The sequence below is a fragment of the Nerophis lumbriciformis genome, linkage group LG33 (assembly GCF_033978685.3).
Source record: "Nerophis lumbriciformis linkage group LG33, RoL_Nlum_v2.1, whole genome shotgun sequence".
In the NCBI taxonomy this organism is placed as follows: Eukaryota; Metazoa; Chordata; class Actinopteri; order Syngnathiformes; family Syngnathidae; genus Nerophis; species Nerophis lumbriciformis.
Window position 1 is genome coordinate 8304358 of NC_084580.2, and position 18143 is coordinate 8322500.

The window sequence follows — 18143 nt, forward strand, 5'->3', positions numbered from 1 at the left end:
ATATATGAAAATAGGCGAACACACTTCTACAGAGCTGAAAATATCTTGTGGCGTACCACAGGGATCAATACTTGGACCAACATTGTTCAATCTCTGTAGAAACGACATTTGTAAAGTTACAAAGGACTTAAAGTTAGTATTATTTGCAGATGATACAACTGCGTTTTGTTCTGGAGAGAACACACAGAAGATAATACAAATAATAACAGAAGAAATGAACAAATTAAAAAGATGGTTTGACAAAAACATCTTTGAATCTCAGCAAAACTAAAATAATGCTATTTATTACCAGTAGAAGGGAAAGTCAAACACAAATACAAATAGACAGAGTAAATATTGAAAGGGTAAAAGAAAACACATTTTTGAGTGTAATAATAGATAATAAAATGAACTTGAAACCTCATGTAAAAAATATACAACATAAAGTAGCAAGAAACACATCAATAATGAATAAAGCAAAACATGTTCGAGACCAAAAATCACTTCATATTCTTTACTGCTCACTAGTGTTACCATATCTGAGTTATTGTGTAGAAATATGGGGAAACAACTACAAATGTGCGCCTCATTCACTAACGGTGTTACAAAAAAGATCAATTAGAATCATACATAATGTTGGATATAGAGAACACACAAACATTTTATTTATTAAATCACAAATATTGAAATTCAACGATTTGGTGCATTTGCAAACAGCTAAAATTATGTACGAAGCAAACTATAACCTGCTACCCAAGAATGTACAACAATTCTTCTCAACAAAAGAAGAGAAATATAACCTTAGGGGAAAATCTAATTTAAAACATTTGTATCCTCATACAACACTTAAAACCTTTAGAATATATGTATTTGGAATTAAATTATGGAATGGATTAACTAAATAAATCAAACAAAGCACCAATATGATTCAGTTTAAGAGACTGTTCAAACTACAAGTGTTCACAAAGTACACAGAACAAGAATTATAATGAACATCTTCAACCCTTTTTTTTCTTTTGAGATAATGATTATGTATGTATTTAATATGTGTTTACTTACTATGGTATATTATTTATTTATTATTTATTTATTCACTGTTCTGCTACAGAGAACAAGGAAATGGGATAAAATAGCTATGGTATGAAAATGGGTAGGATTAAATGAGTTCAGTTTCTTCCTACTCCTTTTCGGACGTGCTGTAATGAAACAACTGGAAATATGTGATGCATTACATTGTATCGTATGCATGTTCGAAATAAACTGAAACTGAACTGAACTGAAAAACAAACCCAAGCACACACACCTGTGAGTGTTTGGAGACCCAGTGTCGCAGGACGTTCAGAACTCTGTTGGTCGCAGCCCGACGGATGATGAACTCTTTATCACATGTTCTTTCAGAGTTGGTGAACACTGATGACAGAGAAGAGGATTATCAAACTGTTCTGTTCGTTTGTGTTTGTGTGTGTGTTTGTGTGTGTGTGCGTGTGTACCTGGCTGTGTGCTGTGCCCTGCTGCTGCAGTAGCAATAGCAAAAGCTGACGTGGGAGAAACCGCACAGCGTGAATTCTCCCCCGACTGGACTGTAAGAAGATAAAATGATAATAATATTGGCTAGCAGGAACACCAAATTTGTATTAGTTTATTTATTTATTGTTTTTAATAAAATACAATATGAAATATATATATTAAATATTAGAGATGTCCGATAATATCGGACTGCCAATATTATCGACCGATAAATGCTTTAAAATGTAATATTGGAAATTATCGGTATCGGTTTCAAAATTATCGGTATCGGTTTCAAAAAGTAAAATTTATGACTTTTTAAAACGCCGCTGTGTACACGGACGTAGGGAGAAGTACAGAGCGCCAATAAACCTTGAAGGCACTTCGTTTGTGTGCCGGCCCTGTCACATAATATCTACGGCTTTTCACACACACAAGTGAATGCCACGCATACTTGGTCAACAGCCATACAGGTCACACTGAGGGTGGACGTATAAACAACTTTAACACTGTTACAAATATTCGCCACACTGTGAACCTACACCAAACAAGAATGACAAACACATTTCGGGAGAGCATCTGCACCGTAACACAACATAAACACAACATAACAAATACCCAGAACCCCTTGCAGCACTAACTCTTCCGGGACGCTACAATATACACCCCCCTCTACCGTCTACCCCCACCCCCAACTCCGCCCACCATGTCTCACGCATGTCCCAAATTCCAAGCTGCTGTTTTGAGGCATGTTAAAAAAAATAATGCACTTTGTGACTTCAATGATAAATATGGCAGTGCCATGTTGGCATTTTTTTCCAGAACTTGAGATGATTTATTTTGGAAAACCTTGTTACATTGTTTAATGCATCCAGCGGGGCATCACAACAAAATTAGGCATAATAATGTGTTAATTCCACGACTGTATATATCGGTATCGGTTGATATCGGAATCGGTAATTAAGAGTTGGACAATATCGGGATATTGGATATTGGCAAAAAATCCATTATCGGACAGCTCTATTAAATATACTTTAAAATATTTATACAAATGTCAATTTATTAACCAATATTTACCATCCTAACCTAATAACCTATGAACATTTCCAGTTTGTTCAACTCCGTTCATCCAAATTCCCTCCATCTCCCGTTTCCTCTGGTGTGCACCAGGGCTCTGTCCTTGGTCCCCTGCTTTTCATCATCTACATTTTACCTCTTGGCAATATTTTTTGTAAATTTAAAATACATTTTTACTGTTATACAGATGACACCCAGCTCTCCCTCTCGAACAAACTCACTGCTTCTCTTCCTCCTTCCTCCCTTAGACTGCCTCAATGAACTCCAGTAGTGGTTCTCATCCAATTTCCTCCAACTCAACAGTAATAATACCAAAATCGTACTTGTACAGCTTGTCCATCACTCTCTGCAATTCCTCTGTCTCACCCTCTTCCCAAGTTAAGAGTGTGGGTGTCATCCTCGATAGCACATTCTCTTTTCAAGCCCACATAAACTACATTAGTCTGCTTACTTTAATCTGCGCAATATGACTCGCCTTCGCCACTCCTTTACACCACATACTGCTCCCATATTGGTTCATAGCCTTGTCCCCTCTCTCCTGTTTGGTCCCCAAACTTCAGCTTCTCCAGAACTCTGCTGCCCAGATAATCACCAGAACCCCTTCACTCCAGCACATCACCCCTGTTCTGCAGCAACTCCACTGGCTACCCATCAAACACCTTATCCAAAGCTATCCATAACCTTGCCCCTTCATATCTTTTTGACCTGCTCCATGTCGCCACGCCATCACGTTCCTTAAGATCCTCGTCATTCATCCATCTCACTGTCCCCTTGTATAGACTGTCCACCATGGGGGGTCGAGCCTTCAGCCACATAGACCCTCATCTTTGGAACTCACTACCACCAGACCTTCGCAAATTGGACTCAATTTCCCTCTTCAAATCAAAACTCAAAACACATCTATTCCTGACCGCTTATTTATTGTAAATTTTATCCATCCATCCATCCATCTTCTTCCGCTTATCCGAGGTCGGGTCGCGGGGGCAGCAGCCTAAGCAGGGAAGCCCAAACTTCCCTCTCCCCAGCCACTTCGTCCAGCTCTTCCTGTGAGACCCCGAGGCGTTCCCAGGCCAGCCGGGAGACATAGTCTTCCCAACGTGTCCTGGGTCTTCCCCGCGGCCTCCTACCGGTCGGACGTGCCCTAAACACCTCCATAGGGAGGCGTTCGGGTGGCATCCTGACCAGATGCCCGAACCACCTCATCTGGCTCCTCTCGATGTGGAGGAGCAGCGGCTTTACTTTGAGCTCCTCCCGGATGGCAGAGCTTCTCACCCTATCTCTAAGGGAGAGCCCCGCCACCCGGCGGAGGAAACTCATTTCGGCCGCTTGTACCCGTGATCTTGTCCTTTCGGTCATAACCCAAAGCTCATGACCATAGGTGAGGATGGGAACGTAGATCGACCGGTAAATTGAGAGCTTTGCCTTCCGGCTCAGCTCCTTCTTCACCACAACGGACCGATACAGCGTCCGCATTACTGAAGACGCCGCACCGATCCGCCTGTCGATCTCACGATTCACTCTTCCCTCACTCGTGAACAAGACTCCGAGGTACTTGAACTCCTCCACTTGGGGCAAGATCTCCTCCCCAACCCGGAGATGGCACTCCACCCTTTTCCGGGCAAGAACGATGGACTCGGACTTGGAGGTGCTGATTCTCATCCCAGTCGCTTCACACTCAGCTGCGAACCGATCCAGTGAGAGCTGAAGATCCTGGCCAGATGAAGCCATCAGGATCACATTGTCAAGACTTGGACTGTGGAGTTTTTGTTTTCCCAAGATGCAAGAGAATTTGGATCTGACATGGCTTGAAGGTGGGTACATGATTTATTTAACACTATAACTACAAAGAAAGGATCAAACAAAAAGCGCGCACAGGGGCGGAGGTACAAAACTAGACTATAAAACACAAAACTTGCACATTGGCAGAAACTATGAACAATTAAACAAAACACTAACTGTGGTTTAATAAACAAACTTACTGTGGCATGGGATCGTGAACAGGGCTTGAAACGCGAGGATAGCAGGGTGAGAAAGGCTATGACTCCAGGACGAACAACAGAAAATGAAAAGCTTAAATAACACAGACATGATTAACAACAGGTGCGTGACTCAAAACAGGTGCGTGACATGACAGGTGAAACTAATGGGTAAGTATGGTGACAAGACAAGGGAGTGAAAAGCCAGAAACTATACAAAACATGACTTATAACAAGACATGATTACCCAGACATGACACACATCATCTGCAAAAAGCAGAGACCTAATCCTGCAGCCACCAAACCAGATCCCCTCAACGCCTTGACTGCGCCTAGAAATTCTGTCCATAAAAGTTATGAACAGAATCGGTGACAAAGGGCAGCCTTGGCGGAGTCCAACCCTCACTGGAAACGTGTCCGACTTACTATCGGCAATGCGGACCAAGCTCTGGCACTGATCATACAGGGAGCGGACTGCCACAATCAGACAGTCCGATACCCCATACTCTCTGAGCACTCCCCACAGGACTTTTCGAGGGACACGGTCGAATGCTTTCTCCAAGTCCACAAAACACATGTAGACTGGTTGGGCAAACTCCCATGCACCCTCAAGGACCCTGCCGAGAGTATAGAGCTGGTCCACAGTTCCACGACCAGGACGAAAACCACACTGTTCCTCCTGAATCTGAGGTTCGACTATCCGGCGTAGCCTCCTCTCCAGTACACCTGAATAGACCTTACCGGGAAGGCTGAGGAGTGTGATCCCACGATAGTTAGAACACACCCTCCGGTTCCCCTTCTTAAAGAGAGGAACCACCACCCCGGTCTGCCAATCCAGTGGTACCGCCCCCGATGTCCACGCGATGCTGCAGAGTCTTGTCAACCAAGACAGCCCCACAGCATCCAGAGCCTTAAGGAACTCCGGGCGGATCTCATCTACCCCCGGGGCCTTGCCACCGAGGAGCTTTTTAACTACCTCAGCAACCTCAGCCCCAGAAATAGGAGAGCCCACCACAGACTCCCCAGGCACTGCTTCCTCATAGGAAGACGTGTTGGTGGGATTGAGGAGGTCTTCGAAGTATTCCCTCCACCGATCCACAACATCCGCAGTCGAGGTCAGCAGAACACCATCCTCACCATACACGGTGTTGATAGCGCACTGCTTCCCCTTCCTGAGGCGGCGGATGGTGGTCCAGAATTGCTTCGAAGCCGTCCGGAAGTCGTTTTCCATGGCCTCACCGAACTCCTCCCATGTCCGAGTTTTTGCCTCTGCGACCGCTGAAGCCGCACACCGCTTGGCCTGTTGGTACCTGTCCACTGCCTCAGGAGTAAATTTTATCTATCTATTATATCCAATTAATTTTGTTGTTTTGTTTTTGTTCAATATCCTTGAGTGCCTATAAAGGCGCCTTATAAGTAAAATGTCTTATTATTATTATCATTATCTATGTAATACCATTTAATGAATATAATTAGATATTTATTAATAATCATTATAAACCAGCAAAATAATTGTTTGATTGTATCTAATTAAAACTTAAAAATATATATATCCTAACCTTTTTTCATGGATTGGGTGGGATAAATCACACAGGAGTGTCTTCAATTTAAATTGATACAAATACAGTCCCTAGTCTTTTGAAGACGACACGTGCAGTATTCCCTATGATCCCTTCATAGCTATGATTGTGTCTTCCTTAACATTTCCATATTTGCCCTTTTTCAATTTAAATTCAACCCTTAGAAAATATATCCAAAAAACCCACTCTCCATACGCTCATAGGCACAGATAGTAAGTACATGAATACTATAAATATGAAAAGTGGTGGTGGTCGTACCTCCTGGCGGCCTGTAGCGCAGGTGTCGCGGTGTGGATGGCGAGCGACACGGGGACATGTCTCCTGCCTCGCTGCCTTGAGGAGACTCTGGAATGATTTTCTCCAGTGACACTGACTCCAGGACGGCTAAAAGAGAAAAGAAGAATGATAAATAAGATAATAATCCCATGTATTATCTTTATGTAATTCATTTATATTATTTAACTAATTCAAAGTTATTGCTTACCGTATTTTTCGGATTATGAGTCGCAGTTTTTTTTCATAGTTTGGCCGTGGGTGCGACATATACTCCGGAGCGACTTATGTGTGAAATTATTAACACATTACCGTAAAATATCAAATAATATTATTTATCTAATTCACGGAAAAGACGAAGCAAATGTCAGCAATCGTCACACACACGTCAGCAATCGTCACACACATGTCAACCAATAATAATTTGGCGGGGGAGGGTCATGGCAGAAGTGCATTGTGGGTCATGGGCTACCAACTGCTATATGCTTTATGCTACTGCCGTAGCTATTAAAATGGATCATTTCAACATTGGCGGTAACTTATAAAAACTGAGAAGGGAATGGCACCGAAAAGGAAATCATATACTGCAGATTACAAGCTGGACGTAGTGAAATATGCAGAAGAAAACGGCTATCGAGCAGCAGAAAGAAAGGACGCTAGCGGCGCATACCAAGAGCGACAACGAGGAAGAAAATTTAATCGGATTTAGAGATCAGGAGTGACAGATTGTTTGGTAAACTTATAGCATGTTCTACATGTTATAGTTATTTGAATGACTCTTACCATAATATGTTACGTTAACATACCAGGCACGTTCTCAGTCGGTTATTTATTCGTCATATAACGTACACTTATTCAGCCTGTTGTTCACTATTCTTTATTTATTTTAAATTGCCTTTCAAATGTCTATTCTTGGTGTTGGATTTTATCAAATAAATGTCCCCCAAAAATGCGACTTATACTCGAGTGCGACGTATATATGTTTCATTCCTTCTTTATTATGCATTTTCGGCCGGTGCGACGTATACTCCGGAGCGATTTATAATCCGAAAAATCCGGGTAATCTATATCCAACATTTTTTTTCATTTTATAAAATGTTTCCTCTTATTTATGTTATGTATTAATTAATCTTTATTTACTTTCGGTTATTTTATTTTCAATGCATTTATCTATTTTTGGCAAATATTCTCTATTGTGTTGTGTACCCATTAAAAAATGGTAACATTTAAATACAGGAAGTGAACAAACTATCAGTAACAGTGGAGACATGGAGAAAGGCAGACCTGGCCAGCTGCTGCAAAAAAACATTAAGGAGGGGGCCTTAATATTTTTTCAGTGGGGCACACTATTGTATCACTTGATGTAAATAAATTGTACAAAACCCAAAACCAGTGAAGTTGGCACGTTGTGTAAATCCAAAATCATAACCTACTCAGTGGCCTTGTGGTTAGAGTGTCAGCCCTGAGATTGGTAGTTTGTGAGTTCAAATCATTGTATTGTGTTTTTATTTACGATTTACACAATTTGCCAACTTAAATGATTTTGGGTTTTGTACAATTTATTTACATCAGGCTGAACAATGGTTTTGTGACCACTCCTACAATGCGGAGAAAATGTTTTTTTTCCTCTTACTAATAAGGGGCAGTTTATCCCAAAATCTAAAAAACAAACCAACAAAAATGAAAATACCTGATTAAACAAATGAGTGTGGTGCTGTGTCCATTTATCAAACTCAAAAATGTATTCAAGAAGAGCAGCAACAAGGGTTGTGGCATGCAGAGAGCACCATACAGCTTTACTTCTACTGGAAACAGAAGCACTGATGTCAACCTGAAAACTGAAGTAAACATTCATACTGGGAGAGCAGTTAGAGAGCACAAGGAGCAAAGCTTACAAAGCCTAACAGTGTTGATTTTGACAGCAGTTTTTAAATGTAGTTTTAGTCATAGTTCTTTGAACAAAATGTGTTTTAGTTTTAGTCTAATTGTAGTCATCTCAATTGATGTAGTTTAATTTTAGTCAATGAAATTACACACCATTTTAGTCAGCTAAAATTAGAGTCAATTTAGTCGACTAAAACATCAAATATAAAAGATAAGGCCTCTTTAAAGTTTTTTTTTTTAAAGTACCTTTACTTAGAATACTTGCAAAACATTTGTTTAACACAAAAGTAACATGATCTTATGGTCAGGAATGATGCATCGGTAGTTAGTCTTTTTTTTTTGGCTGCAAATGCCAATATCCATCTATCCATTTTCTACCGCTTGTCCCTTTCGGGATAGAGGGGGTGCTGGAGCCTATCCTAGGTGCAATATAAATATTTTAATCATATTTTCTAATTTTTTTATGCTAAGTCTCCGGCAAAGCAGGTAAGTGTGTTGTGAAACACAGTTATGATGCATGCTTTCATTATAATTCGTTTATGAGCGCGAGACAACCGGAAGCAGAAAATACAGCTTTACCTTACAGTTGAGTAGATTATGATGTCACGATTGACAGATAGATAGATCGATAGATAGATAGATAGATAGATCGATAGATCGATAGATAGTACTTTATTGATTCCTTCAGGAGAGTTCCCTCAGGAAAATAAAAAATCCATGACTCGCCTGCTGATGGCATCATATAGCGTCAAAAACAAAATGTGTCCTCTTCACCTCCGACCAGGTGTACGCATGTGGAACACGTTAGTTAAATCCATACATTTTTGTTTCAGCGCTGAGAAATCAAACTTCCTCATCCCACAAGGAAAAGCATCTGATTGGCTCTCCCCCATAAATAAAACCTTCACCCCTCTTTCATATATACGCTGTTGAAGAACTGTGATTGGGTATAACCCGAACTTGTCCCACCCATCGACAAGACAAAATTAAATATCATTGGTATCGTTTCTGTTTTTATTCGTTAACTAAAATGTCAGTTAATTGTGCCATCGTCTTAGTCAACGAGCCTTTGTTTTGATTAGTTTCCATCCGTTTTTTACCTGCTGCGATGTAAGAAAAAAGTAAACCCAAACCAAATAGCTTGCCCGCCCAGGGGATAGGGTTAAATAAGCTCTGCTTCTTCCTACTCCTTTTCAGACATATTGTATTGCGCAGGCGTAACTATATGATGTTTTAAATTGACTTCTGAGACCCTGCAGGATTTTGTAATTTTGCGAATAACGCTCTTGAAGGGGAATTGCACTTTTTTGGGAATGTTGTCTATCGATCACAATCATTATGTGAGACAAGAACACATATGTTTTCTTTTGTTATGCATTATAACTAATAAATAAATGCGAGCAAACGTCCACTTAAGCTGGAGCCTATGGGAAATGCTCTATTCTGCCTTGAAAGCGCTCTAAAAAACATCTAAACACCTCTATTACGTTTTTATATACATGCTGTAAGTACATATGTAATGTAGTAATGTATAATAATGTGTCATATTCACGTATTTTGATCAATTTAAGCATTGGCTCATCAAGTACCACTATAATGACCAACATTAAAATACAGTAGCATAGTAGGCCCAAGTATTAATTAAAAACAAAGATGAGGTTTTATTTAACAAGTATATTTAATAATTTTTGGCCACTGTAACATTACACACAATGCATAAACATCAACAATAATACTCCATATCCAATACATATTTACAGACCCTGCGTACATGTACCAGAGTTTGTAAATCCCTAATCTAGAATAAACTTTCGCACTCCAATACAGCCAGCACAAGCGGTTCGCTCCCTCTGATCATGGAGCCGCTATAAAAAGTGTCTGTGTTAGCGCTTATATTAATAACATATAATTACAATATCACTAATACTTGGTTAATATTCAAGTCACAAAATGTAAATGTAGTTTGCTTGGCACTTTTTGACTGTTTTTTTTAGAAGGATTTATGGGCAAAATAGAGGACTCCCCATTGATTGACTTTTATTTAGGTTTATTTACAAGTTAGAACGCATTAAAAATAATACATCCGTCGTCATGCAGTTTAAAAACATATTACATAATGTGACACATTTCCGAGTGTCACAGTTAAAAAAAAACCCACTTAAAACAGTGATAACAAATTTGTCATATCACAAGCTGATGTAATGTTATTGAAAAAAAATGTTTACGCCTTTAAACATGTACTGTACATTTGTCGCAACTTTGTGAAAAAGCCGCCGCAAAATCGGGCATTTTAGCCCGGGCACAAAAAAACCTGCAAAATCCATTCATCCATCCAAACATTATCATTACAATTAGAGATGTCCGATAATATCGGACTGCCGATATTATCGGCCGATAAATGCTTTAAAATGTAATATCGGAAATTATCGGTATCGGTTTTAAAAAGTAAAATGTATAACTTTTTCAAACGCCGCTGTACGGAGTGTTACACGGACGTAGGGAGAAGTACAGAGCGCCAATAAACCTTAAAGGCACTGCCTTTGCGTGCAGGCCCAATCACATAATATCTACGGCTTTTGACACACAAAAGTGAATGCATACAGGTCACACTGAGGGACCGTAGGAACAACTTTAACACTGTTACAAATATGCGCCACACTGTGAACCCACACCAAACAAGAATGAGAATTTCAGGAGAACATCCGCACCGTAACACAACATAAACACAACAGAGAAAATACCCAGAACCCCTTGCAGCACTAACTCTTCCGGGACGCTACAATATACACCCCCCGCTACCCCCCCCCCCCCCCCCCCAGCCCCGCCCACCTCAACCTCCTCATGCTCTCTCAGGGAGAGCATGTCCCAAATTCCAAGCTGCTGTTTTGAGGCATGTTAAAAAATAATGCACTTTGTGACTTCAATAATAAATATGGCAGTGCCATGTTGGCATTTATTTCCATAACTTGAGTTGATTTATTTTGGAAAACCTTGCTACATTGTTTAATGCATCCAGCGGGGCATCACAACAAAATTAGGCATAATAATGTGTTAATTCCACGACTGTATGACGGTTGATATCGGAATCGATAATTAATAGTTGGACAATATCGGAATATCGGATATCGGCAAAAAAGCCATTATCGGACATCTCTAATTACAATGTTATCTGACCATAGATTAGGTCATATTTGCACTCTGCAGGCAAGCAAAGGTCACCAGCAGTACGACAAAGGAGAACATAACCAACATGAATACTCAAGAGTAGTTATGAAGCACACATGCAGAGGAGGTGACACTAGTTTCCTAATTGCTCCTTCTGTGCGTGGTGAAGCCTGAGAATACGCTTGGGCGCACACTTGATGATGCGCGCGTGTGTGTCTGAGGTGTGCTAATGAGAGCTTGAAGATGTCCTAACATGTTGCCTGCTCGGTCCGAAAGCGGCGTTTAGCGTCGCAAATAGAGGAGGTGAGTGTGTGAGGGTAGAGGCCTTATTCAGCGCACTTTAAGGGCTCAAATAAAAAAGGTGGTGATGATGTCATGGCAGTTAGACCTCAGTTAATTTGAATGGTGAACACGACTATAGCGTGTGATGTATTTAGTTATAAGGAAAGACACACAAAAAAACGACATCTTAGAGCAGGAGGCGGGGCACGGTTGAGGTGGGCGGGGTTGGGGGGGCGGGGTTTGGTGGTAGCGGGGGTGTATATTGTAGCCCGGAAGAGTTAGGGATGCAAGGGATTCTGGGTATTTATTCTGTTGTGTTTATGTTGTGTTACGGTGCGGATGTTCTCCCAAAATGTGTTTGTCATTCTTGTTTGGTGTGGGTTCACAGTGTGGCACATATTTGTAACAGTGTTAAAGTTGTTTATACGGCCACGCTCAGTGTGACCTGTATGGATGTTGACCAAGTATGCCTTGCAGTCACTTTCGTGTGTATGTAGAAGCCGCATACATCACGTGACTGGGACGCTAAAGGCAGTGCCATCACGGCACGCCCTTAATATTGTTGCCCGGGTGAAAATCGGGAGAAATTCGGGAGAATGGTTGCCCCGGGAGATTTTCGGGAGGGGCACTGAAATTCGGGAGTTTCCCGGAAAAATCGGGAGGGTTGGCAAGTATGGGTACAAAGGCTCCTAATTTATTTATCTGCTGACGTATGCAACAACATTTTGCGTCATTTCCGGTTGTATTACTTTCTCAAATGTAATATTAATCTAGGGATAGGTTGATTGGCAACACTAAATTGGCCCTTGTGTGTGAATGTGAGTGTGAATGTTGTCTGTCTATCTGTGTTGGCCCTGTGATGAGGTGGCGACTTGTCCAGGGTGTACTCCACCTTCCGCCCCTGTGCAGCTGGGATAGGCTCCAGCAACCCCGCGACCCCGAAAGGGACAAGCGGTAGAAAATGGATGGATGGATATTAATCTACTTGCTAATTTACTGGTAGTAGTTTGTTACTTTTTGCTCTAACATGGTTCTATCCACACTTCTGTTAAAATGTAATAAACACTTACTCTTTTGTTCGTTTGGATACATTAGTTTTGGGCAATACTACAAATTTCGGTATCGATCCAATGTCAAGTAGTTACAGGGGCAGTAATGGTCAGACTAATGTTCATACTTAAAATTTTCAGGATCGTTAAATGATTAAACCTATAATTAACAACTCTAATCCGGCAAAAACACAGGATATCAATTTTTTTTTTTTACATTATTTCCTTATTTCCATGTTTTTATTCAAATGTCAATAAAGTCAATAGTGCAAAATAACTAAACCAAAGTAAACCTACTACTGGCTCTTACAGTAAATTCTGTGTTTGTGAACAATAACAACAAAAAACGGTTTTGTGATCATAAAAAAATCTAATCATTGTAGTACTGATCATATACTGGTACTACACCTGGTATTGTTACGGTCACTGTTATTTGTATCCATCCGCCCACCCCTGTTTACATTCAAGAGCTCTTGCTTAGCGGCTAGCTATGCATTTTCATGTATTTTCCTACAGTGTGCAGTGTCGCATTTTTAGCTATTCCTTGTCCTTTTGTTCTAAAATGATGAGGAAAAACAAAGTTTATTTGCCACCATGTAGGCGAGGATTAGTGATTTAAAAGCCAAATTGTTGAGGACGTCTTCTTTTGCTGTCAAATGTGCGGGACACTGCTAGAATTGGTCATGAACATGCATTAATTATCTATTGTGCGTCAAATTTATATCACTTGTATCGCACATCGTTTATATCGCGCAACCCTGTAGATCACAGGTGTCAAACTCAAGGCCCGGGGGCCAGATGTGGGCCGCCACTTCATTTTATTTGGCCCTCGAAAGCCTGCAAATATTATGTATCAATAAAGTACTATAACTTTTCTTCTTTCATAAAAAATATATGTACTCCATGTAATCGTAAATGATGTTAACGGTCTAATTATGCAAAAATATATTGTCAAACATTCAAACCATTTTTTAAATAGAAATAAATACTAATAATAATGATTTCAAAGCAAGTTATCCATCAAATTGTGCAATGTAAAAGTAGCAATACATTTCATGGTAAAATTGTGACATTTTCTGTGGTTTTTACAGCATTTTTCTCTAAATGAAAAAAAACGGTACTTTTATAAGCTGTGGTGCTATTTCGTCATTTACAGTAATACACCAAAAATGTACAGTTGTTGAAAAACAAACAGGCAGCTCAGGTGCCAAAATTTTACTGTAAAATTGCAGTTTTTTTAATTTATAGTAAAAAAACTAATGTAAATTTTACAGTAACATTCTGGCAACTGAGCTGCCTTTTTTTTTTTTTTTTACATAAAAACTGCAGTACTGTTTTTACATTTACAGTAATATACACTTTTTGAGGTGAAATTATTGCAATTTACCATATTTTGTTTTACATTTTACTTAAAAAAAATCTACTAATAAAATGCATTAAAAGTTGTGTAATAATACTATTCACTGTTAGACGCGGCCCTCTGGAGCCAAACATAACTGCGATGTGGCCCTCAGTGAATACGACTTTGACACCTGTGCTGTAGATTATAGCATTATTGACTATGGCATGGGGGGGAACCTTTACTGTGATGCATACAAGTGGATCAAAAAGTGTATTTGTGTTTTTTTGTCAGTAAGTTAGCATGTAGCAGAGTAAGACTAGGGGACTATATCATTTTAGATTCTGGCAAAAGGGGAAGTAGTCAAATAGCAAAAACAAAACAAAACAAGGGAATACACCACTTGTGTTTTTGGGGAGAGGGCCTGATTATATTATTCAACAGTCTTCACGTAGGTCAACTGGCGGCCCGCGGGCCACATCCGGCCCGCCAAAGCTTTAATTCGCCCCGCTGAACAACACCCAAATAGGCTTGATGAAACCATTCAAACCAGGGTTGCTCATGTATGCAGTACTTCCACCACCCCGCAGGGGGCAACAGTGACACATATGTGTCACAATGAAGCAGCATTGGGTGAGTAGAAGAGAATGGCTCAATCGACCCTGAAAAAAATAAAAATAAATCGAGAAATTCTGACTTTTAACAGCGACTGGACAACACAGTATAAATGTATTGAAATCACTGACTTTGTGATGTCTTTTGTATTCGTGGTCATGTTGTTTTTGGCTGTTTAACTCTGGCGATCAAAACTGGTTTAATACCAGTAGCGCTGAATTTGCCCAACAGCAGGCGATGAAGCTACACCTTAGGTTTAATTGCGTTAAACCACATGTGTGTATTAAAACTCAACCTTCTATTTTATTTATGTAACACACACAATGGACATTATTTATGTGAAATACACAATGGACGTTATGCTTTTGTAATGTTTATATTTTTAGTCTTACAAACCTAAATAGAGGAAGACGTATAAAGAAATAAAACTGAAGAAGAAAGATTATTCAAAAGAGGGAACATCAATCATCAACTAAACTTAGCTTCTGTTTCTTCATGCTGTTAACTATCTGTCTAGCTGCACATGCTGGAAACTAGGCGCGAGGGCAGAATAATGAATGTGTTGACAGTGCAGTGTGAATTTGCCCAACAGCAGGCGATGAAGCTACACCTTAGGTTTAATTGCGTTAAACCACATGTGTGTATTAAAACTCAACCTTCTATTTTATTTATGTAACACACACAATGGACATTATTTATGTGAAATACACAATGGCTGTTATACTTTTGTAATGTTTATATTTTTAGTCTTACAAACCTAAATAGAGGAAGACGTATAAAGAAATAAAACTGAAGAAGAAAGATCATTCAAAAGAGGGAACATCAATCATCAACTAAACTTAGCTTCTGTTTCTTCATGCTGTTAACTATCTGTCTAGCTGCACATGCTGGAAACTAGGCGCGAGGGCAGAATAATGAATGTGTTGACAGTGCAGTGTGAAAACTAATGTGTTTACTTTGTAAACAGGTAAACGTAGTCTCAAAGGAATATAACCTACAGAGACACTTTCTAAAGAAACATCCAAATTTTGATGTCCAGACCTCTTCATTATGTACTCAGTGGCCGAGTGGTTAGAGTGTCAGCCCTGAGATCGGTAGGTTGTGAGTTCAAACCCCGGCCGAGTCATACCAAAGACTATAAAAAACGGGACCCATTACCTCCCTGCTTGGCACTCCGCATCAAGGGTTGGAATTGGGGGATAAATCACCAAAAATGATTCCCGGGCGCGGAACCGCTGCTGCCCACTGCTCCCCTCACCTCCCAGGGGGTGATCAAGGGGATGGGTCAAATGCAGAGGACAAATTTCACCACACCTAGTGTGTGTGTGACAATCATTGGTACTTTAACTTTGACTTAGTTGAAAAGTCCTCACGTCGGTCATATAGATATATGTGAAGTGTTTGCGTGTGTGTGTGTGTGTGTGTGTGTGTGTGTGTGTGTGTGTGTGTGTGCGTGAGTGTGTGTGTGAACATGTATGAAAAAACAGCTGACCTCTACGTATGCTCCGCCTCAGTTTTCCACAAAAAGGGTCAATCTTGGGCATCTCCTCCCCCTCTGTGCTCCCAACAGGACTTTGGTCAGGAGACGAGGGAATCGGGGGCGCTTGATCCTGCGGTAGTTTGGAAGCGCTGGGCGGAGGGGAGGTAGAGGCGAGAGGAGGAGGCGAGGAGGAGGTGGTCGGCGTCTGAGGCGTAGGGATCTTGGGGGTGTGGGACGACGTGGGGCTACTGCCGGCAGACTGGGACGTGTTGTGGTTGAGCCCGGAAAGTGGACTGGTTAGGTCCAGCCCACCCACCCTGGCGCTGATGGGGGAGTGGAGCGAGAGCTTCCTGGTGCGTACTGGTGAGGAGGTGCGGGAGGAGATGGAGAGTGGAGGCGGGGAGGAGAACTTGCGGCCGAGTCGGGGAGATTTGTCGTTGACGTGCTCGCTGCTTCTGTTGTTCTGGTTGGTAGCGAAGAACAATTCCAAGGACCTGAGAGGAGAAGACAAAGAGTTACAAAGTCATGTTATCAAGTGTCATTGCAACTTTTATTATTTTTTATTATTGATCAAATACATTACATACAGACCCTTGCATTAAACGTAACATATGAAGTAACATGCAGCTACAATTACTTTCCACAGGATTTTGGAATGTGTCTGGCAATTTTTGTCAATTTGTATTGTCAGGGGTCACTGAGGGTCATCTCTGTTCTCATTCATGTCAAAGGTGATGGGGTTTAGGTCAGGGTTAAAGTCAGGTTCTTCTCTACGCCAAACTTACTGTATAACAAAGTCTGCTTTTATGAAAAAAGGATCTTCCCCATTTTGTTCCCACAAAGTTGGGAACACAACAAAAAATATCTCGTTAAGAGGAAGAATTATGCTGGCAATCTAATACATTTTTAAATAATTTAAATGTTTAAAAAAAATAATCCATGCACAGATTTAAATTATTTAATTGTAATGTTTTATTTTATTTAAATATTATTTCATTAGATGTAATACTTTGTTGTCGTTTTTTCATAATGTTCTACATTTATCTAATGATGTAATTAACTACTAAATACGATTTTATTATGTTATAATATTCTTACATATTTACATGTATTTTGTCATGTCTTTCGATCATGTTTGTGTTTGGCTATGTTCTGTTTGGTTTTTGGACTCTTTTTAGTTCCTGTTTTCACTCCCTTGCCTTGTCACCATGACACCCATTAGTTTTTTACCTGTTTCACGTTTTGGACTCACGCACCTGTTGTTAATCATGTCACGACTATTTAAGCTTGTAGTTGCCAGGCAGTCGGCCTGGCGACATTACCTCTGATACCTCTACTACCCAGGCCACCCATGCTCATGTTAACCTTGAGATCATAGTTCATGCTGTTCGTTCTGGTCACAGTAAGTGTTGTTTGTTTTATGTTCATAGTTTTGCCTTTGTGCTAGTTTATTGTTTTCATAGCCAAGTTTGTTCTCCGCCTTGTGCGCGCCTTTTGTTTATTCTTTTGATAGAAATTAAACATGTATTTACCTTGACGCAATGTCCAGTCTGGTTCGCTTGCATTCCGGGAAAGCAACCCACGCAGTAATTTACGTTGCCATAGTCCATGTCATGACATAATTTTCTTATATAAAAATCACAGTATACTTTTAATGATCAATATTTAAAACTTTAAAATTCCAATTTCATAAATATATCTATATTAAGGCTGTACATAGGCTGTAAGTTAACGCATGTGATTAATCACAAACAATTATCGCATTAATCATGTATAAACGCAGATCAATAACGCAATTTATTTTGACAGCACAAGCTCCTGATGTTTACCTGAAAGGCGGCCGGGGTTGCTATATGGTCAGTGATCAGGTCAACGCAAATGTCAGAGGAGACTCCAATGGCTGTTCTTGCTGGCGAATTTAACTTCAAAATAAACCCA

At 40.2% G+C, this 18143-nt stretch overlaps 1 protein-coding gene across 4 annotated transcripts in view; it reads right to left on the reverse strand.

Annotated features, from left to right (window-relative positions):
• LOC133575874 (ras-specific guanine nucleotide-releasing factor 2) overlaps positions 1-18143 on the reverse strand; it is a 131641-nt gene that overhangs the window by 15887 nt on the left and 97611 nt on the right. For all 4 annotated transcript variants that reach the window (XM_061928763.1, XM_061928764.1, XM_061928762.1 and 1 more), the window contains 4 exons: positions 16218-16699; positions 6377-6502; positions 1470-1559; positions 1283-1389 (listed from right to left, as the gene is read on the reverse strand). In XM_061928763.1, coding sequence (XP_061784747.1) covers positions 1283-1389; positions 1470-1559; positions 6377-6502; positions 16218-16699 — 805 coding nt within the window. The remainder of the gene's footprint in view (positions 1-1282; positions 1390-1469; positions 1560-6376; positions 6503-16217; positions 16700-18143) is intronic.